This window comes from Terrapene carolina, unplaced genomic scaffold (assembly GCF_002925995.2).
Source record: "Terrapene carolina triunguis isolate 2854851 unplaced genomic scaffold, T_m_triunguis-2.0 Scaffold234, whole genome shotgun sequence".
NCBI lineage: Eukaryota > Metazoa > Chordata > Testudines > Emydidae > Terrapene > Terrapene triunguis.
In genome coordinates, this window is record NW_020664585.1 from 16,490,093 (window position 1) to 16,512,136 (window position 22,044).

General features: G+C 41.7%; 1 protein-coding gene across 4 annotated transcripts in view; it reads left to right on the plus strand.

The window, feature by feature from the left end:
• The window catches only part of GNB1L (G protein subunit beta 1 like), a 54,672-nt gene extending 40,373 nt beyond the window's left edge, over nucleotides 1–14,299 (plus strand). For 2 of the 4 annotated variants that reach the window (XM_024195935.2, XM_024195934.2), the window contains exons 6-8: nucleotides 2,344–2,442; nucleotides 6,668–6,883; nucleotides 11,706–12,433. In XM_024195935.2, the coding sequence (XP_024051703.1) occupies nucleotides 2,344–2,442; nucleotides 6,668–6,883; nucleotides 11,706–12,014 (624 nt within the window). In that variant the 3' untranslated portion in view covers nucleotides 12,015–12,433. Of the gene's footprint in view, nucleotides 1–2,343; nucleotides 2,443–6,667; nucleotides 6,884–11,705; nucleotides 12,434–13,435 lie in introns of those variants that run through there. The other 2 variants (XM_024195936.1, XM_024195937.1) reach the window with 2 other exon arrangements.
• Nucleotides 14,300–22,044: the final 7,745 nt, after the last annotated feature.

Below are 22,044 nucleotides of genomic sequence, written 5' to 3' on the forward strand. Positions count from 1 at the left end.
CAGATAACGGTGCAGGCCACGGGCAGCTTCAGGTGCCATCGACGCCCAAAGCCCTTCAAGCAGCTCAGGAGATCCTGACGCTCCCGGTGCCACCCACACCGGTTCCAGCAGTACCCCAGTCTTGGGGAAAACCCGCACTGGGACCTATGCATGTGTCCCCGCCTCAGCAGCACCATTCCCCATCGAGAGGGACGTCCCACCATCGCTCGCCTGCCCGAAGCCATCACGCCTCAGGATGAGAGAGGCAGGCTCAGCGGAGCCCTCTTCGTTTGCTGCACAGAGGGCACCATTCGAGGGACTCGAGACGTACCTCGCAGGTAGATTGGAGCAGACCCTCTGAGGCACGCGCCACCCAGCAAGAACTTCCGGGCCAGCCCCGACTCTCTCCGAGAGCCTGGTACTAATCACAGGACTGATTGAGGATCAGAGATCGCAGATCACTGGGCCGTCATCGCCCGTCTTCTAGGAATAGGTCACCCTACTCGGGAAGATCCTCCTGGCAACTGGCCCGTATTAGCTCCCGCTCCCGTTCTACGTCCCGGTACTGGTCGAGTAGCGTGAGGCGTGGATCGCTGGATCTCCGACGCAGATCGGTCCCCAAGATCCCGACCAAGACGACCGTCTCGCTTGGACAGGTCGGCTTCGGGACGCAGTGACCAGCACCGGTCGGACACTCCACCTGATCCTGGTCACCCGGTACCGACTGCTCCGTTTATATCTCCAGCATGGAGCGAGGCTCCCTGACTGTGGGACAAGCCCAGGTACCTGCGGTGCCACCTACATCATGAGCACCAAAACCTGTCCTATGGCTCCAGGCACTGTGGCCGGCGACATGGTACCCAGGGAACCCTTGGGGGTTCACCCAACCCTCCCAGCGCTCCCGGTTGGCATCAGTAGCCTCAGAGAAGCCAGTGGCCTTGGTATCTCATCCCCCTCCAGTGCTCAAGGCTTCGGTGGGTAAGACCCCACAGGTCCAGGAGGACACAAGGGAGCAAGCTGCTGGACCACCAAGGGAAATAGAGGTCCCTGTGGCACTTGCATTATCCTCGTTATTGCCAGATGAGGCTATCATGGAGCCCCCTCACCCAGTTCCTCAGGATGACACCAAAGCGCACCAGGAACTTTTGAAAAGGGTCGCGTCCAACCTGGGGCTTCTCCTACCCTCCACCAGGTGTACTGCTTTGGAATCACCTAATATGAAAGTGACATGAGCAAGCACTCAAAGAAGAAAAGACAGTTACCGTTTCCATAACTGGGGTTTTTTGAGATGTGTTGCTCTTGTCCATTCCATGATCCGCCCTCCTTCCCCACTGTCGGAGTTTCCAGCAAGAAGGAACTGAGGGTGGGGGGAGCTGGCAGCACCCCTTATACCGTGCCATGCGGGCGCCACTCCAGGGGGCGCCAGAGCCGGTCGCCTACGGATACGCTAAGGGAAAAACTTCCAGCATCGGTGCATGTGATGAGCACACACACCTAGTATGGAATGGACATGAGCAACACATCTCGAAGAACACCAGTTATGGAAAAGGTAACTGCCTTTTCTATTGCCCCAACGTGCATCCCAAGACATATTGCATAGCTGGACTCCCCAAATTTTACAGCACTGCCTTTCCCACAGCACTGCAGTGGAATTGCACTGCGAGCAATGGTGACTGCTGTTGTGTAGACAAGGGACAAGTATTTAACACAGTGATGTTTGACCCTATTCAAAATAGGGTCAGGCTATATGGTAATAAAAATGCCTGTGTCCTGACAGTGCTACAGCTTGCACCAGTGGAGAATTATGGATCTGAATTTTGCTAGTGTAGACTCAGCCAGAGGAAAAAACTATGTGAAATCAGTATGATGCTGTACCCCCATACATGACCATTGTGTAGCCATAATGTAGGGGATGAGGATGAGATACATTCATTAGTGGATACTTGTATTAACAGCCATGTTTAACAACAAAAATAAAGGAAGAGGAAACGCGGGGAGAAAAAGGAAGATTTTTAAAAATAAAATCAGCCTGCATTAACATCCAGTTGTATTGGAGATGATTGCAAAATAAGGAGGAAATAGCAGAAAGTGGAAGAGGAAGTTATGTTATATCCCAACAACTTTGTTTCATTCTCTTATAAAACAATGTGTCTATCTAGATAAGGATACTACAGCTATCAGAGTTCCAAAAACAACTTAAATCCTGCTGAGATTTAAGACTCCTTCCCAAATCCCCCCCTCGAGAGTGTATTTAAAAAAATCAAAGAGCTTACACCCAGCCTTAATCACATTATAAGAGTCATGTTTGTACAGCAAAATTGTGACCTGGAGCCTGACCAAATAAACTTGCTTACCTAATGTCAGGTTCAGGTTTTGGAACTGCCATCCAAGACGTCAGTCTGTACCTTGAAGCCAGAGGCGGATGCCAAACCGGGCATGCCCATGTGTCTGAAGCTATGGCAGGTAAGGTAACCAGGCCTGCTAATTGTGAAATGTTTTCCCTGTGCTTCGTTTTATACGGAGCACATAAATCGTTCTTCACTCAGGTTTTGATTTATTGTCAAACAATCAAGTAATATACTATAAAGGGAGCGGGGTGGGGGAGGCAGATACTTGTGAACATCCTTAGTGTAATTTTCTGAGTAATCCACGCTTTAATGGAAGGTACATGACTTGCAAATGCTTACTGGAGGCTTTGCAACCTTAGAATAGAAGCAATGTTTTTGCATCAGTCAAGAAGAAAATGAGCGAAGTACAGAAGCCAATTTTTTGATATGGTCTCTCATTATAAAAAAGGGTGATGAAAAGTGATTGTGGTGTTTAAGACATAGATAGCAATTTTAATGATAGGTTGCACTTATCCGCTAAGAAAATAGGTTATTGAACATTTTTTATTCTAGACATGGCATATGCACAAAGTGTTTACGCCTTGTATTTACGTTGGATGAAAAATAGAAATAAAACAATTATTTTTAAAAGTCTTTGTAATTATAAGGTAGGTATCATAGCCCAGCTGAGGAAAAGAAAGTTTAAGTGATTTGCCCTAAGTCTCACAGTGTAGTGTGGCTGCAGTGGGAATAGAAATCCTGATTCACAGTTCTCTACTCTAACCACTTAGACCACATTCCCTCACAGTGTTTGTTAGTGCTACATCATTGGAAATTATTTACAAATTATCAAATGCTTGCAATCGGATCCTACCATTGCTCCACACTCAAAATTCCCTTTGACTTGCATGGAAGAAAACGCCTTATGAAGCAGATGTGGGAATGGGGTTTTAGTGTGCCAAGGCCCCATCCTGCTTCCCTTGAAATCAAAAAGGAGTTTTGCTATGGACCTCGGCCAAATGAATATGGGCCCATAGATCTAACCCATGGCGGTTTAAGGATTCATGTACAATCAGAAATAAATGAAAACAGTACTACTGCATTTTTATTAAGCCAAATAAGATTTAAAAGGTTTAATAAATGCTCAGCTCAGCGTTTGATAGAGTGTAGGTTTAATTCATTCATGTTTGTGAAACTATTGGAAGTCCTGGGATGGAAGGTACTCTAATTCTTATCATTATTGTTTTTTATAGTGAAAATACTTCTCCTTCGGTTTCGTGCTTTCATTAGAAATGTCCTGATGGGTTTTCTCATTGTGAGCCTCTGCAGTAAAACCATAGACTAAATGAACACGTTCCATGTATCCTAGCCTCCTGCATGCTAATTCAAAAATGCTCTGTGAATCAGTGAAATAATATCCCTACTGGGAACAGCTTTTGAAACTGAGTAGAGTGGGAGGAAATTGAGGCTTAGGTTAGACTTGTATAAGAGACATTGGCTTCTCCTAAGCAATTAAAGAGCAGGCATCAGCATATTTTGTCATGTTGAGGGCTCAGTAAAAAATTAAGATCTCATTTTACTAAATCTATATTTATAAATATTGATCCATGATTGAGACCAGTATTTTTCCCCTCACAAAGGAGCATATTCATAAATGCAAATGATACACAGTGATTGTCTGTTGCGCTTCACACCTTCCAGACATTATTAACTGGGTGTGGTAGGATTTGCAAGAGTGAGGATGTCTTCCCTTACATTTATTTTTTGCACTCCCTGGGAAAGGCACCATCTTGCGTAATGGACAAACAAAAAAAATTGAACAAGAATAATACATGTAGAAACTGGAAATGCAGAGTTATTGCTTTATATAAACTATAGCAATTATTCCTGTCGAGCTGACAGCGGATCACCTTTTCTTCCTTCCTTGACAATTATCCAAATGCAAAAACAACAAAATGTTCTGCTTAAGAGGAAAAATATGACTTATTTATAAAAAAAAAAATTAATTTCCCCTGAGACCAGAAGATGAGAGCTGAAGATTTTTCTTTAATGGGGCCCATTACTGAAGCAAATAGGTTATTGTGATTTAATGCTTTGTAAGTAAGGGCTCAAACCTAGAAATCCAGCTGATTTCAATAACTATATCATAACTTTGCACATACACAAGCATGTATACTTGTTCAAATATGAAACTTCATGTAATTTGTATTACCCTGTACAAACATTCTCCTCTTCATGCAAAACTGTTTATTTTTAAATGAGACCAGTTTTGGCTATCGTCAGTTCATAGTCGTTTATTTTCACTAAGAAAACCAAAAACTTGGGGCCCGATTTTTCTAAAATGCTCAGCACCCAGCAGTTCCTAGTATTCTCAGTGGGAACTAGTATTCTCAGTGGGAACTGCAGGGTGATAAGAACCTGTAAAAGTTTGCCCATTAAATTATGAAAAAGACAAAGGACCTGACAAGCTGGCCCATAGATATCTTGCTGTATTGACTAGTGAAAGTTATCCACATCTTGGAGATAATTGCTCTTGAAGAGTCACAGGCTGATGTTCATTCATTGTATGAGCATCTCATAGTTCCAACCAGAGAACAAGCTAAGCCTTGCCTTTGCAGGAGAAAGAGGATTCTGTCATGTAAAGGCTGTGGCATCCACAGGATCCCAGCCTTCATTTGGAGCCAAGATCAGCTAAGAAGATCACACACACAAATGCCTGGGCGCTGCCCCTTCATAAGATAGGTGCGGGGGATTTTGCTTTGTTTTCTTGTTGTTTTTACAGGCCACTTTCAGTCCAGTTCTGTGGTTTTGCCAGCGCTGATATTTACTTCAGGATTCCTTCCCACATTGAGCACTTCCTTAGATTGAAAGAACATATATCTTGGGGCTATGAAGAAAGGATCAGGGCTCTAACTGCAAGCGTTCATGAAAGGCCACTTTCTTTCCCTTCACTTATCAAGGAGAGCTCTTATTAGCAGGACCACCCATTATTTGTTTGTTTAGCTACTCCTAAAATGAATGTTTCAATAACTAGTGTGAGAGTAGTCTGGAAAATGAATAGAGACGGTGAAGATTTGACCAGTACAGATTTGTGTCATGCTAGTGAGTCTCTGGTGATTTGAGAGAAAGCCCATATAGTGACACAGAATGGTAGGTGATAACTCATTCTCTGGAAACTTCTTTGAATTTTATTTTAAAATCAAACACCAAACACAGTAGGCACATAGGATCAACAGAGAGGTGTTTGAAAATAATAAAATAAGCTAGCATAGGCATTACTGGGACAAGACGTCCCTATACATGCTGGTGTTAAACTTGGGCCTATTCTGGTAGCTTTTCTCCTATTAAAGACATAGTTGGCATTTACACGTGCTTGTTTTTCAGTTGCTTTTCATTAGGGATTTGCATCCTAGCTCACATGACCAGTTACCGATTACAGGGTCATTAGCCTTTTGGCTAGTGCAATGATGAATATTTTCCTTAAGTGTGACATGTAATCCAGTAACGTTCCCTTCTTTGAGTTATTTCAGAGGCTTAAATAAATTAGGTGTCTGCCCAGGGTGCCATGCCCTTTGGCCTGTGACATCATTAATCAAAATATCTCTCAATTGGTTACAGTGGGATTCAGACCTCTGTTAACTCTTTGGTAACTAACAAAGAGGTTTTCAAATAGAGGATTAGCTGTTGGGTCTTAAACAGTGCAGTGCATTTGGAGAAATTATCTGCATGCAGGACTCATGGGTGTTTTCACCTTGGCAAGATGAAAGTGGAATCTAATTAGTGGGATAAATGGACAAAAGTAATCCAAGAGATTATGTGAGATTGGAAAGTGGTATAAAAACCCACTTCTGTGAGAAAATGGAGCATGCATCATGGTAAAATGTTGAAAATGTAAGTTTGGTATTCTATCTTAAAAATTCGGAAATAACTTTCTGAGAACAAAATGAATTTGGTTCTGATAGCCTGGTTATAACTTGGTTACTGTGTCTAAATATTTACTGAAGAGCCCCACTCAAGCTTATGCCATGAACTATCTCCCTATGAGATTCTGACATTTTGAGGGTCATGATGTTTGAATCAAGTGATAAAGAGGAAAATTGTTTAGATTTTCAGGAAGGAAAGTAATTATGTGCTACAATGATGGACACTTCAGAAATGATTTAACAGTAATTGTTCTGAATTAAGATGTATGGAGCACCAGAGGTTGCCTTTAGTGGCAGCCTTCTGAAGCTCTCTGCTCTAACACTGTTCACTTCAATGTTAGGGTTTTTTTATTACTTTTCTTGGTGCTTTGGCTAAAGCCTGTCTGGGGGATGTGAAAAATAACAGTTCTTGTAAAACTTTTTGTTGTTTCTGAACAGCCTGACTTTGGTTCATGTCCTTTTCTTCTGGCTGGCTACGAGGATGGATCAGTGATTCTGTGGAATTTATCAGGGGGAAAAATATTAAGCCGACTTGCTTGCCACCAGGAGCCAGTGATGAGCCTTGACTTTGACTCTGAAAAGACGAAGGGGGTCTCGGGCTCATCTGAGGAGGTGCTTACCGTCTGGAGCCTCGATGAGCAGCAGAATTTAAAGGTCAGGATCATCGGCCCCTCTGTGTCATTTATCCCGCTTTGCACTAACAGTTGGATAGACTAAAAAAATATTTAGTCATGAAGAGGAGTTGTTGCAGATCTCTAACTAATTAATCACAGACTGGTTAGAATGCAGGAGAAGGCTGTCCGTGCAGTTAGGCTATAGTTGAAGAAAGGTGGGGATTTTTTTTAAACCTTTCACGTGTTTCTGGTTTTACCAAAGCTGGGTTTAAGCAACCAGCACATAGGCCTACCATTCCGCAAGTCACTATTTTTATACATTTCTTTATCATTACATTATTGTCCAATACTCAGAGCACTTAATAAATGAAATTATTGTAAATCGAAATAAAGAGTTGTTTTCCTAAGGATTTTGCTTGAGTGCCTAGAGTTTTCCCTTTATCTTAGGAAAGAGAAACATTTTAAGACAGTTACAAATAAAAGATTAAGGTTAGAATAAGTGATTTACTTGCCCAACTAATACTGAAAATCAATGGGATTTAAGCACTTTTGAAAATTTCAACCTCAGATATGAAAACAAGTTACCAATGTCAGTTTAGGTACTAGAACACTCCGCTTACGTAGGATATGGCCTAAGAAACCAGTTGAGCCTAATGATGGTGAATGGCATTGACCGTGGCTTAATCTGGACATCATTAGTAAAAGTTGTTTCAGTGCCAAGGGGTGAGTGGTAGTAATTCTAGGATCTGGTATTCTAGTACAGAAGTAGCCAAATGATGATTGTGGATAAAATTTATGAAAGTGTAAATGGGCCCACAAGGCATTCTACATTGCCTGAGTCTCTCTTCACAACATATGAGTGGAAGGGTCATAGAGAGGGGCCTTTGCAACTCCTGTGTGAAGCAGTCTGCAGGGATCCTTTGGTGGAGCGGCTACTGGATCTACATTTATACTGCCTTCTGGAGGAGGAGCAGCTGCTATTCAAGCTCCTGGGTTTCCTGCAGCTTTGTGTGCACACACTGTAGAGGCAGAAGTGAATTTCATCCTAGGAGGAGGAGTAATTTGTTTTTATTCAATATAGCTATCTTACACTGGATTTTCTGTATTGACATTAGTCTGTGATAAATCAAGTAGGAAAGAAAGGGATGTTTCCCTCACAATATCTTCTCAGTTATGTGTTATGAATTAATCCTAATGGGAGACTACAGGTGTGATTTGAGGGGTGAATAAACTCTGAAGTTGTTCACCTGAGGGTATTTCAGGTTTGGTTTTTTTAATGGGCTGTAGTTCCAAACCTATATTCCCAGTAGATGCACAGTTGGTTACTGCAGCTTTAACTGACAGTCGTTTTCCTTGGATGAAGTGCTATTTAAGTGCAAAGTATTAAGCCATAAATAACATTTTTCACTTCATGCATAGTGTGAATCCACTAATAAAATAAATAAAATGTGTCTCCCACACGACTGCTAGAAATAGTCAAGGACACAGATTAAGTTTTTTTCCACTGTTGCATTAATAACACAAACCAGATGGGGATTTTTCCTGACATTCCAGGTACCTGAGGTAATGGTAGTATTTGGAAAGCCACTCAGTGGCACACTATTTTTACTCTAAAAAGTTTTAATAACTAAACTTGGTGCATAGCTATCTGCCTTTGGAGAAATAATGATGCAATGATGGCACTGCTCTGCTGTTTTATGTGGCAGTGTTCCAGTGTGTCAGTGAAAAGACGATGAAGCTCACTACATGGCTTATCCCCAGGAGGGAAGCTGGCATATTGTCTGGTACCAGTAAGTTGCTGAAGTCATCAGTATCAGTGAATGGCTGGATTGGTTATGAGGCTTCTGATTTGGATGAGATAGTATAATTAAGGGATAATGTTTGTGGCAGAGGAATACAGAAGGCAATAAACAGCTTTTGCGGGTGATTAATCAGCACAGCAGAGCTGAGGCATTCAATAATTGCAAAAGCTCTTTACTGCTCATAAACTCCACCTTGTTCTGGGTACATAATGAAAAGGAAGATTCGACAAACCACAATGTAAATCATCAGAAAATTTGTTTTTCTTGCCTCTTTAGGCTTTAAAAGCTCAGTGTTGTTGCTGCCTTCTTGGCTAGAACAAGGGCCCAGAACAAGGGCAGGGCTTGAGGGAATACGAGTTTACAGGTGGATTATTTAAAAAAAAAAATAAGTCTCTCCTGAGTGAAAAGGGAGTGGCAGGTCAAAGAATCAGGCCATAGTTGTTAGGATATGTGACTAACCTTGGCCATGATTGGCTGAAAGCAGAGAATCCAGATCTCCTTTGGTTCGATTCTTTCCTTTCTGGATCATGAAATGGTTTTCTACTTTGGAAACTTGGCTGATGTGTTTTTTTGGTTACATTCATTGCCCAGGAGCTTTTAAGGCGGCTCGCTCAAATCCCCTGACCACAGCATCAGGTTACCAATTCCCTGAGTGTTTGTCCAGGAGTTTTATCCTGGCTCTCTTCTTCTTCTGGTGGGTCTCTAGCAGATACTGTTACTTCCTTACCATTCCTTAACCAAAGAACATTACCATTACAGTCTTCATTGTCAACTCGTAACTTGCTGTTGACATGTAATTCCAATTATCTTCTCTGGACAGATCTTGTCCATTTCTATTGACATTACTACTACAGTTCTCAGAACTAAGCTTTGGTTATGCCCAGGTTCACAACCTCCGTTACTTAAGCCATGTCTCCAATACAGACTTCTGCTGATATAGCTATGTTGGTCAGGCATGTGAGGAGGTGTGATCCCTGACTGACATAGCAGTGCCAGCAAAAGCCTCTTGTGTAGACACAGTTATGCCAGCAAAATGGTACTTTTCCTGGAAGCGTTTATTTCTCTCAGGGAGCTGAAATAAGCTATACCAGCGGAAGTGCAGTTTTGAGACTATAAAGTGCAGACACGCTAGAAATGCTTTGCTGGTATAGTATAAAAGTGGTTCTAGTGTAGATCTGGCCTTAAGCCTTGTCTGTACTAGAAAGGGTTTGAAGCTGTAGCTATAGCGGTATAGCTGTACTGACAAAGGATCAGCAAAAGAGTTCTGGCGGCATAGCTTATATCAATTCCCTGAACTAAAAAGCTATGCTAGCAAAAGGGCTTTTTGCCAGCATAACTGCATCTACACTAGGGCTTTTGATGGCAAAACCATGTTAATTAGTGGTGAGGTTTTTTCAAACTGCTACTCAACATAGATATGCTGCCAAAACTTAAGCATAGACCAAGCCTCAATAACACTTCCAATTTTGCTTTCTTGCCTCCAGTATTCGTTCCATTTGGATCTACTACCCTTATTCTTCATTTTCTGTTTCAGGACATCTCCATCTCCTGTCTTATTTTGTATGGTGGCTGCAGAAAGCACATGTCAGGTTTTGAATTAACCATTCTCTTAAGGAATTTGCATTAATATATATCATTGAGGTATTGGAGTGCTGCTTAAAAAAATAAACAACAAACTAGTTCTTGGATAATTATTAGAGGTTTAAAAATACTGGAACTTGTTTTGGATCTGATCCTGCAAGGTGCTGGGGTGTCCTCAGCTTGATTGTGTATATACTTTCATAATTCAAGTAAGGGATTGATCTAGATTTTAACTACATTAGTAGACTTGTTAGGGAACTAATATGATTTTTAATTGACCTCGTGCTGTATATAATGCACCAATTTTGCAGAGGAAAAGTGTACACATTGAAGAGCACTTCAGCACAACTTTCCCCTTAGGAAAACAGCCACCACCCACAAATTTATGTGAACTCTAAATTGAATGATGTTGAGTTCTCTGTTTGTTTTATTTTGTTTTTTACAAGAGAGTTACTTCCTGAAGAGTGTGTTCTCACTTCAGTTTATGGAGGAATTGATGTGTTATCCCCTTGTATAAATGGGAGTTGTGTGTGTATGTATATATATATATATATATAACAATTATAGCACACTGTGGTAAGAGTATACCCCCAAAGTCTTTCTCTTTTCAGTGTATGTGCTGAAATGTACTAGCTTTCTTATATATTGACACTGCCTAAATAACGATATTATCGGCACTAAGTGATAAGACAATAGTTATTAGTTTGATACTCAGGTTAAGTCTGTTTTCTATGCACTCTCACACCCCTTCCATAACTGAAACACTTTTTTTTCCCCCTAAGGGCTCAATCCTGCAAAGTGCTCAGTATCTCGTTAGGGATGCTAACTGCCCTCAACTGCTGCTAAGGTCAAGTTGTGCACCTCACAGGTGTGAGCCCGAAGAATCCTCTAACAACAACAACAATAAAATGCTTCCAAGTTTGAAATCAGTAACTAGTTCATAATCCCCTTCTCACTAGGGGGTGCATCAAACATCTCCTGGGAATGAGTGCTGGAAATACAGATTTCTATTGGTGATTCAGGGGACCACATCAGTAGGAACCAGTAGCAGGTAGTTTAATAGTAGGCCAAAAACCCTTCATAGGAATACCCCTGAAGTCTGGAAACAAGGCTGTGGCTCTAAACTTTGCAGCTCAGGCCCATCTCTAAGAATAACAAGAGTGAGAGAGCAAAGCTGTATAGACTGACTATTCTCGCTTAAACCAATTTTTCAGTGATGGCAGAGTAGAAACCATTTAAATTGCAATAAGTGTACAAGGGACACTTTTTTTTAAAGAGACCATGCTGAAGGTAGACTCTTGTGGTCTTCTGTCTCTATCTACTGTTATCCTAACTACTGCATCACCCCCACGTGTGGTTTAGAAGTTGGGATACCCACTAACAGGCAAATTGATACCCGGGTGTTTGTTGCTAACTCTAAAATCACAAAGATTTTGTTTTGTTGCACTCACTTTAAATAACTTCAACTTTATCGCTCAGGTTCAGAAAACACACAAACTCATCAATGCTGGGATTGCTGATGTTGCCATCCGCCAGGACAAGAAGATCCTGGCAACAGCAGGGTGGGATCATCGTATCAGGATCTTTGGCTGGAAGAAACTGAAGCCCTTGGCAATACTGGACTACCACACAGCAACTGTCCACTGTGTATCCTTCTCAGATCACAGTAGGCCAAGTGAAAGACTGCTGGCAGCTGGCTCAAAAGATCACCGCATTAGTATCTGGTCAATCTATAATCAAACCTCAGGTGCTTTGCACTGTCCTTTGGAAACTAGAAAGCTGGACTGATAAACCAGAAATTGTTGTGTGATTAAAATCTGGGGATGGGGAAGTATTAAACCATCTGCAGTTTGAGTGCAAGTCCCCAGAAGGACCTATTCACTATAGAAAATGTGTTGTTGTAGAAGGGAAAGCCAATGCTAGGAAGGGAAGAATGGATGATCATGCAGTTAAGGCAAAGGCCTACCAGAGATGAATTCTGTTGCATCCTCTGCCACATGCTTCTTTTGGCAAATTGTTTTGATTCTTTGTGCCAGTTTCCTCATCTGTAAAATGGAGATAGGTGCTGTCACTCAGGCATGGTGTGGTCTAGAGTACACTGGTTTCCAAATCATATTGAGATCCTTAATGTACGTAAGTGCAAAGAATCAGTTTTATGTGAACTTGAACCCATTAAACCATCCATAGCAGTTTCTCATGTCAGTTACTTTTTCTTCCCCATAACTGAAAAGCTATCAGACCAACCTTGATTTGTTCACACTTCTGTCAGTTTCTAGCTTAAGCCAACAGTCAAGAATGTGACTAGGGATGGCTTTTGGCATTTATGAATTTCATTATGTCCCATGTCACCTCAAGCCTCGCAATTAATCATAGAAAGAAAAAGGAATCTTTCCATGCACTGCATTGTAAAGCCATGTAAAGCCTTTTCCAGAGCCAGTGCTAAAGCCTTTCCATAGACTGACTAGCAGAAGGATTTAAACTGAGCAATCCAATTAGCGCCCTTCTCCTTGGAGATTTGGGGTAAATTTTCAGTATGGTGAGCCAGGGATTTGGCTACACATCTCCCATTAACATTAATGGGAATAGCATGGATAAATCCTTCTGCACTACCCTGAAAATGTACCCTTTAGTTTGTCATCGCCATGGTCGTGGAAGCTGAAATCCATTCCAAAAGCTGATTGTGCCTTGACTCAAGCAAAAACAGTACTAGCATTCTCCTTTTCAAATATATTTGAGCAGTAAGTCTGTTCGCAGGCCAGGAAATCTCACCACTGAATTAAGGTTTGCCAGTAAGATGCACTTATATGTACACCATAAAAGCAATTACCAGTGTGACTTTAAATACAGAGTAATTTCAAAATGCTAGGTGGTTCTTGGCATCAGAAATATTTAGCATCAGAAAAAAAGTGTCTGTTCTGCAAAGGGGGATTTTTGGGATACCAGTGCTGTTCTGTTGATGTTTTATTGAAAATGTTTGTCCCTACCCATTTATGGGGCTAGACATCAAAGGGGAACTGGTCAGAGATGAATTGGACAGCAGCATCAAAAGACTTCAGAACTACATTTCAGAAACCAAACTCATGTAATGCTGATGTGAAAGCTAAACATAAAACCGGGGCCTGCTATGCACCTGTACCATACATGCAGGGATAATCTTGTTGAACAAGTGCTTTCTAACTCTGTACAAGAAATTTTCCTTAAGTGCCAAGCCCCAGTGTTCTTTCAATCACAGAACATAAACCATACCGCAACAAGGCTTTTACTAATAAAACTCTGCACTTCCCAACGTTTAAAGTGGTGTCACACACTGAAATGTGTTCCTGCATTTCTTTGGTTATTTTTCTCTCTATAGTCAGCTCTGTGGAGGTTTATTCTGCACGTGTGAGTCAGATGAGGGCTGATCCTGAGTGTCTTTGAGCCAGTCATTGGGAGTTACAGACGCTCATTACATCTAGACGGTAGATGTGTATGTGAAATGATCATGCCAGGATCTCTACATATCTTCCACTTCCCATGCAGAAGAGAGGGGCCTGGGGTCAGCAATCTCCACAGCACCATCTTCCTGAGATCCACAAGGAGCCTGACTGAATGATACAAGTTTCAGAGGGATCGCCGTGTTAGTCTGTATCAGTAAAGCCAACGAGGAGTCCTCTTTGAATGATACAAGGAACCTCACACCGTTTTTCTCCTCACAAAACAGATGGGGACTTATGATGGAAAGAAAGCCACTGTTTCTTATTCTTTTGTATTAAATTGCAGTGGTACCCCTCTGATCTCAGAGACTCACCTAATCCTACAACAGGACACCTCCTGTTGAATTCACATGTATTAAGGCCCTGCACCTATTGAGATGAATGGCAAAACTCCTACTGACCCCAGTTACACATGATTAAACCCTAAGAGATCACCCTTCTCCAGGAAAGTCCTTGGTTTTGATTGGAGTTTTACCAGATTAAAGATTCAGGGCCAGACTCATAGTCACTGCTTGATTTGTTTATTTACAAATCAGATAAAGAGGGGTTGGGAGTGTTAAGGTGAACACTAAGGCTGTGTCTCCACTGCCACTTTCAGCGCTAAAACTTTAGTAATTTGGGGGTGTGAAAAAACACACCCCTGAGTGACAAAAGTTTTAGCGCTGAAAAGTGCCAGTATAGACAGCGCCGGGCTCCCGGTGATAAAGCTACCACCCCTCATTCAGGGTAATTATTTTTTATCACCAGGAGAGCTCTCCCCTGGCGATAAAGCGTGACTACACTGCCCATGTCACAGGGCTGCCTCGGCCACGCTGGAACGTGGGCAGTGTAGACATACCCTAACTTTCAGGCCCAATGTACTTTTCTCCTCTTTATAGTTAATGTTTCCTATATAACTGCTGTCACTTTGTTTTTGAGTTGATGAACTCAGTCTATGTCAGTGAGTACTGCTTCGAATAGAAAGTGAGTCTTTGTTCATCTGTGCTACGCTATTCCATCTGCAACGGAATCTTTAAAAAAAATACTTCCAGCTTTTTAAAGAATTGGAGTTGCTCTGCTGTCACTGAAACATGCTCGAGTATCTCAAAACCTGATCCAGTACCTCCAATGGAAATTGTAGGGTGACATGACACCTTAATCTTATTGAACATTCATTATTCATTAACAGCTCTTTCAAGCCTTCTCCAAGCAAGGATTAATAAGCAAAGCACTTGCTAATTGAGAGTATTGTTTGATCTGGGCTTGTAGTTGAATCTCTGTTCACTGACAAACTTACCGGCAGTCTATTTTTCTCTGGCCTTGAAGGCAGCCTTTGTAGTCAGAGTTCACTGTCTATCAGAGTTATGGAGATGCTCAAGGGATTCTTAAAGTAGCCTGATATTTACTATTTACTAGCTCTTTGCATATATTCTTATATGTTCCTTCATGATCAAATTATCACCCTTTGCTGCAATAGATGTTTATATTTGTTGACTAGGTAGTTTAAAAAAAACAACCCAATCCTGCACAAGAACAAATTAAAAATAAGGAGATGAACACACAACATCAATCCCACAAACAGATATACACATCAGGGCATGGAGTGTTATTGACTTTAAGAGGAGGGAGGACCTGTATGTGCAGATCGGCTTGCAGGAATAGGATTTGTATTTTGCCTTTTCAACCTGCACATAGTAATAAGTACTTCATAGGTGAAAGGGTTAATCAGCACTGTACATTAGCAATGATAGTTTACTTTCATCATCCTAATCAATTGTGGGGGGTTAAGTGCATTTTTTAGTTTCCATCTAAGTTACTGGTTGCTTGAATACATTATCTGACTTAGATACACTCACTGACTGCACAGTTTTGATCTGGATCACAACTTTCCTGAAATTTATGAAGTTATTTACTTCAGGATCAAGACATGAATTTCAGTCTCAGACCTGAACTTTCCCAAAGTAAAGAAGTGTTTGTTGGTTTGGGTCTGTCTCTGTTAATACAGGACTATAAAATGTAGCTACCTGATCACATCTAATAAACCAGTGTAAAATATTCCCAGAAGAGTTAAAACAGCTTTTTAAAATGAAATATGGTCATGTTTATCCCACTGAAGATTTCAGCTGATTCATTTGCTATCGGGAAGGTTTTGAGTAAAGAACCACCACAAACTGATGGAGTTAGCCCCTGAATCTCACCTGTCAGAGAGGAATAGGACTAGCCTGTACTTGGCTTAAAGGAGTCAGGAGTGAAGGTGATGACAGCTAAATGGTTGCAAAAAGGCTTCCTCCCAAGAAGTGGTGTATCTGTCACTCTGAGGGAGGGGGTGGGAAGCAACCAACATTCATAAGCTAATTGAAATAAATCCCAAACACTAGCATTTGTACAGCAATTACATGGAATATTTATCACCAATGGGATGAATGCTGACCTCTGACCCTCAGATGTTTCCTGTAAATGAATCCGTTAGTTCCAAGCTCTTCCTCTGCTCTGAATGTGGTGAGCAGGGTGTTCTACTTCGAAGTGGAGATGAGCTAGGGAAGAGGAAGATAGCTAGCCATAGTCAGTGTGAGGGCCTGTGAAAAGAGCAAATTGTAAAATGTTCCCTCCTGCACTCTGAAATTGAAATTAATTATTAGTAATAGTGGCATAAATTACACACTGTGGAGCCCTACTGGGACTGTTGGCACTTTTTTTTAAAGATGGATAGCTTTAAAGCAGTGGTTCCCAAACTGGGGTTCGTGAGCCCCTGGGGGTTCACAAAATGTTACAGGGGGTTCTTGGGGGGAAAAAATCCGTAATGGTGGATAGAGCTGTCCCTAGGAACCCCGGGCAGCATGGGGCCAGCAGCCCGGAGCCTCTGGACTTCCAAGAGCTAAGCAGATCAAAGCAAGCATATCTATCACACTGAGGAGATTTAAACTTCAAGACTCCTTATAAGAAATGGAAAGGGAGGTGGATATTTTTTGCTGTTTTTAAAATTAAATAGGCAGCTAGTATTGTTTTTAAAATTGTTTTGAAGAACAAGTTTAAGCTTTGTTGTAACGTGCGTTGTTTGCCTGGACTGCTCAAGACCTGAACGCTTGTGTAGGAGGAACTCTTTGAGTTGGCTTCTTAAATACCTTCATGCTGTTTCACATTTGATACTCCTTGATGAAACATAGGAGTCTTGTCTTATAACAGGCTTATTCAAAGTGATACAAGCTACGAAAGTGAGATCTTGGAAGAGTGTTGCCGTTTTCATAATGTAATAAAAATACTGTAATGATAAATAATAAGTAGTGTGTAATAAGCATGTCATAAAAACAAATTTTATATTTCCAAGATCACTGCTTTTATAATTTACACTTGGGTAAAGGAGAAGAATATCTGGAAATATTCATTTTTAGGAGGGGGTTCATGAGACTTGACATTTTAGTGAAAGGGGTTCACGGGCTGTTAAAGTTTGGGAACCACTGCTTTAAAGTCAATACTGTGTGATGGTTTCTAGTATGTTTAAAATGCATCTTCCAAGACTTGATTTTGTCCAATGCTAGCAGACAAAACTACAGATTCATAAACTTTTTCTTCTCTTCAGTGTCCCCAGTCAAGATAAAGAGGTGAAGTGACTCACTAGCGCAGCAGCCAGGTTAATTATCTGAGCAAAATGCAAGAATTACTGAGCCGAAGATCAATGCATTTCCTTATCTAGCATTGTCACTGTGGCGTGAAAATGTGGATCACTGTGTCCTGCCTGGATGAATAGGACATGATATATTAAGACAACAATATGTGTTTCAGACAAGCGGTGATGTATACAAAGTCTTTAAGCATGACTTTACAGTGTGCTCCCACGTGAATTATGGAGATGAGCTGGTACGAAATGCAGGGACTTTCTGTTATTCACACACTGTTTGGAAATTCTTGTCTGCGTCCCAGTGCTGGAGGCATTTTTCCAGCTGAGCGTGTATCTTTCCTTTGCCACATGGCAGCATCAATTTGGCCTTTGAGAGCAATTAAATAGTTGTATACAGCCACAGAGGATGACACACTCCCCAAACAGCTCCCTCCTTCTATTATTCACACCTGTTAGGCCAATTTCATTGCTGGTGTACCTTCACTGAAGCCAGTGCAGTTGCACCAGTGACGTAGTTGGCCTATAACTCCAGCACTCTCTTGTAGCATTATAGGTACTGAAAGCATTTCAGAAACTACAGCACAGACATTCAGTGTGACTAAGGCCCCTGAAGGAGCGGTTAAGTGCTAAGTCAACATTTAGGCACCACTGAGATGCACAAAACCACTGCTCAGCTGCACCAAATCTGTGGGCACCCGTTTCTGCCAGAGGGCATATGCACAGCTGCCTAAGTCCTGACTCTGCTGAGCAGCTTGGCATCAAGCTCATACCTAAGGTTCAGTGGGATTCCCAGACCAGGTGGCTCCTTACCTGCCTGACCTGCGGAGCCCGATTTAGGAGGCATGCTCTGAGCACACTGCACCTGCACAAAAGATGGTGGGGGGAATTAAATATTCATTGGAGCAAGGATATGACTCCCCCAGAGTGCCCTCACCACCAGGCTATAAAGTCATTCTTGATCGCACTTTGTGGGCTGATGATGCCTGTTTATGCAATTCATGCAAAGTGGAAGAGATTCAACAGAAGAGATTGTGAGCAACCCATCTCAGAATAGCCCTGACAGCCTGTCTTTTAGGGTTCAGAGTAGCAGCCGTGTTAGTCTGTATCCACAAGAAGAACAGGAATACTTGTGGCACCTTAGAGACTGACAAATTTATTTGAGCATAAGCTTTCGTGGGCTACAGCCCACTTCATCGGATGCAAAGACTGGAGCATATAGTGAGGAGATATATATATATATATATACACACATACAAAGAACATGAAAAGGTGGGAGTTGTCCTACCAACTCTAAGAGGCTAATTAATTAAGAGAAAAAACTTTTGTAGTGATAATCAAGATAGCCCATTACAGACAGTTTGACAAGAGGTGTGAGAATACTTAACATGGTAGAAAAAGTCAATGTGTGTAATGGCTCAGCCATTCCCAGTCTCTATTCAAGCCTAAATTGATCGTGTCTAATTTGCAAATTAATTCAAGTTCAGCAGTTTCTCCTTGGAGTCTGTTTTTGAAGCTTTTCTGTTGCAAAATTGCCACCTTTAGGTCTGTCTTTTAGGGTTGTCAACTGCATCACCGCTATGGTGCTTGTTTTCATTTGGTCCCTAAAAATGTTTGCATAATGTTATCGGATACCAGGATTATTTGGGTTGAAGCAGCTGTTTCCTCCTTTTGTTGGTGTGTGTACTTCTTAGATTCAGCTGCATTTACTCAGCCTAGTGAAAGGAAAATCTTAGACTGAGCAGTTTGTACGAGAGAAATGACCCCTCTATATTTAATGCACATGCCTGAGGAGGTTCATTCTAACTTTTAGCTATTAGTGGTTTATTCCCTCTCAATCCCATCCATCATGCAGCCTTTGGCACTTTAATGTATTATTAAACCACATAGCTGGGATTGTAGCAACATAATCCCTGAATTGTGAATGTTTTGCCCATGTGATTAATGGTGTGAAATATATCTGTGCATGTTTTACCAGCGTTATGATGTGTGTTGCTTTATTCTGACTTTGCCCCAAGGAATCTGATGCATAGTTCAGTACTGTGGCTACAAATGTGTCCCTTAGGTGATATAAAGATCCTGGGAAACCTTAAAGGTTCCCAAAGCAAACTAATTCTACAGTATCCAGAGGTACCAGATTCTGATCACAAGCCTTACGAGGAGCATTGGGGTGGGGAAGAAGCCTACCTAGAGATTTGTCCTGGAATTTAGCTATCCTTTTGTACCAGTAAACTAACTCCATCTTCATACTCATTTGCTCTCTTTATTATAATGTTTGCAACGTATTAAGAAATGGTGCAAATCGCAACCTGAAAAGGGTCTTTTAGAAAACCATGCACACACATCTGACAAATTGTTGAGACAAAACTACCTGCCTGAAGGACTGTGTGGTTGCCACTATACTGCAAACAGTGGCAAATCCAAATGTTACAATAATGTCGGTCATAGAATTCATACTTCCTACCCCAGACAGCACAGGTCCAGCCACTTTCACTACAAGAGAATCTCCACTACCTCTTAAGAGTATAGAGCCTATGGCACACTCTTGAGCCGTTCTGACGCCTTCCAGTAGAAGAGAGTGGTACACGTTTGGTAGCCAGTTTGTTACATCATGTTACAAAGCCCAATATGGAATAGATGAGAGAAGCAAATTTTGCTTGCACATTTATGATTAAGAATGTTTCATTTAGAAGTTCTAATTCAATAACACTTATGAAAGCTAGAGAATATGGGACACATTCTGCTTCAATTAAGTTTCCCCCTGAATGTATGTACATTAGAACTGCAAAAAAGCAGCATTAATCACATGCCAGCATTCTGGACAGCCATGGCCCTATCCCTCCCAGCTCCCATCAGGAGCAGAAGTAACCTGTGGACATGTGGGATTGAAGCCAGATCAGAGCACATGCAGTTTGTGCCAAAATGCACAGCCAACAAAAATCAGGAAATAAGACTTCTGCCCCTGTTACCAACCGTAGCCATGGCTTTTCTCATGGTGCATACAATCCCCAGTTGTGTAGCAATATCTGCTGGAGAGACGTCCAGGCATATGTGTCGGAGGCAAGATTAATGGTTGGTTTTACATGATAATTTTGAACTTGGTAGAAAATGCAGACATGGCATCCCTCTTGGTTGTAATTAAAAAGCCTATAATTGCTGGTATTAAATCTTAAGTGGATCCCCACCTACACTGCTTTTAACTTAATGCCTATTGTAACCTTTGTCTTTTACTTTTTGCCTTGGGTTCTCAGTGGCATGCAGACTTGGCACCAAACTCACCAGAGAGCGTGAATCTTTAAAGGGTTAGCACGTGTGCCCATCTGGTTTGAAGTAGCGAACAGCAAGCAGGAAAGGGAATTGATTCAAAGACTCCCTTCATGTTTGCTGAAATGTGCAAAGTGATGCTGAAAAAACAGAGCTTCCCTACTCCATTTTCCCAGTGCTGCCCCTCCCCTTTAAAGGGGGCGAGGACTAGGGAGGAGTGGGCTTGTTCTGCCTCATTTTGAACCCATCAAAACATGGTTTGAGCACCGTGACCTGACAGCTACTATTATTGAGCTTCGCAGTCTAGGCAAGAAGAACTGGGGGAGGCACTGAAGTACTGGGGCAGAATAGAGAAAGAAGTTCACTGAAAGGAGCAAGTGACTGGGCGGGGAGCAGCAGAGTGAAACGCAAATAAGTTAGAAGTCTTGCCTATACTATAAAGGGTTCATCAGTTTAACTAAAGCCATCTAAAAATTGATGTTGCAAACTCCTGATGAAGATGCACTTCCTGCTGCATCTGATGAAGTGGGTTTTAGCCCATGAAAGCTTATGCTCAAATAAATGTGTTAGTCTCTAAGGTGCCACAAGTACTCCTGTTCTTTTTTCTAACAGTTTTAACTCCTTGCTCATAGGGATTTAGCTTACTTTGGTAACTGACAGGCAGTTATAGACCAAGGCGCTCAGAGCACTTTACAAAGACAGATAAATATTAATGCCCATTTTACAGAGCGGTACCATGCTGCATGAGGACTTCATGACTCCACCATTAAAATCACCTATTCTAACTTCTAGGGAAACCACCTTCATTTATTATGGCCACCTTCAGTGTGAATCATTTGCATATAGTTCTCTGCCTGCCAAGGCCCAAATGTGGGATGTGCTGTGGGACAAAGACGCCAAATGAGATAGATATGCAGGAAACTTAAAATATGGTGAGAGCCATTCATAGAAAGGACTTTCCCTGAGCGCAGTTTCATTATTCTTTATTTCTCACTCCTGAAAGGTGTGAAGTGCTGGTCTTTGAATTGGGACCAGAGAGCTCATGTGCATGCTTTATTTCAAGCCAAGTGGAAGTCCCATCACATTTAATATATTCGAGCATGTGCCAGTGCTTTGCTGCATTGGGTCTGAGGTCTTCAGCCTTACAGGGTTGAGCCCTTCTTCATTTTCAACAATGAAAGTGAAAGGACACCATAAACTTAGGTAGAAGACAGGGAGCAATGGAACTAAAATGAGTGATAGCCCCAAAATGAGGTATGGGCAAATGGCATGTTTCCTCAGCCTCACAGGGGTGATGTGCGGCTTAATTCATTATCATGTTGAGATCTTCAAATGACAGTTGCTAAATAAGTTCAAGTGCTATGATAATATAGCGTCCAGTCCTGCAAAAGCTTCATAGGCAGAAGTCTCATTGACTTTAATGGAAATTCTGCATACAGAATTAGTCCTTAAGTGTGAGTTTCCTGGCTTTTGGTCTCTGTCACTTTAC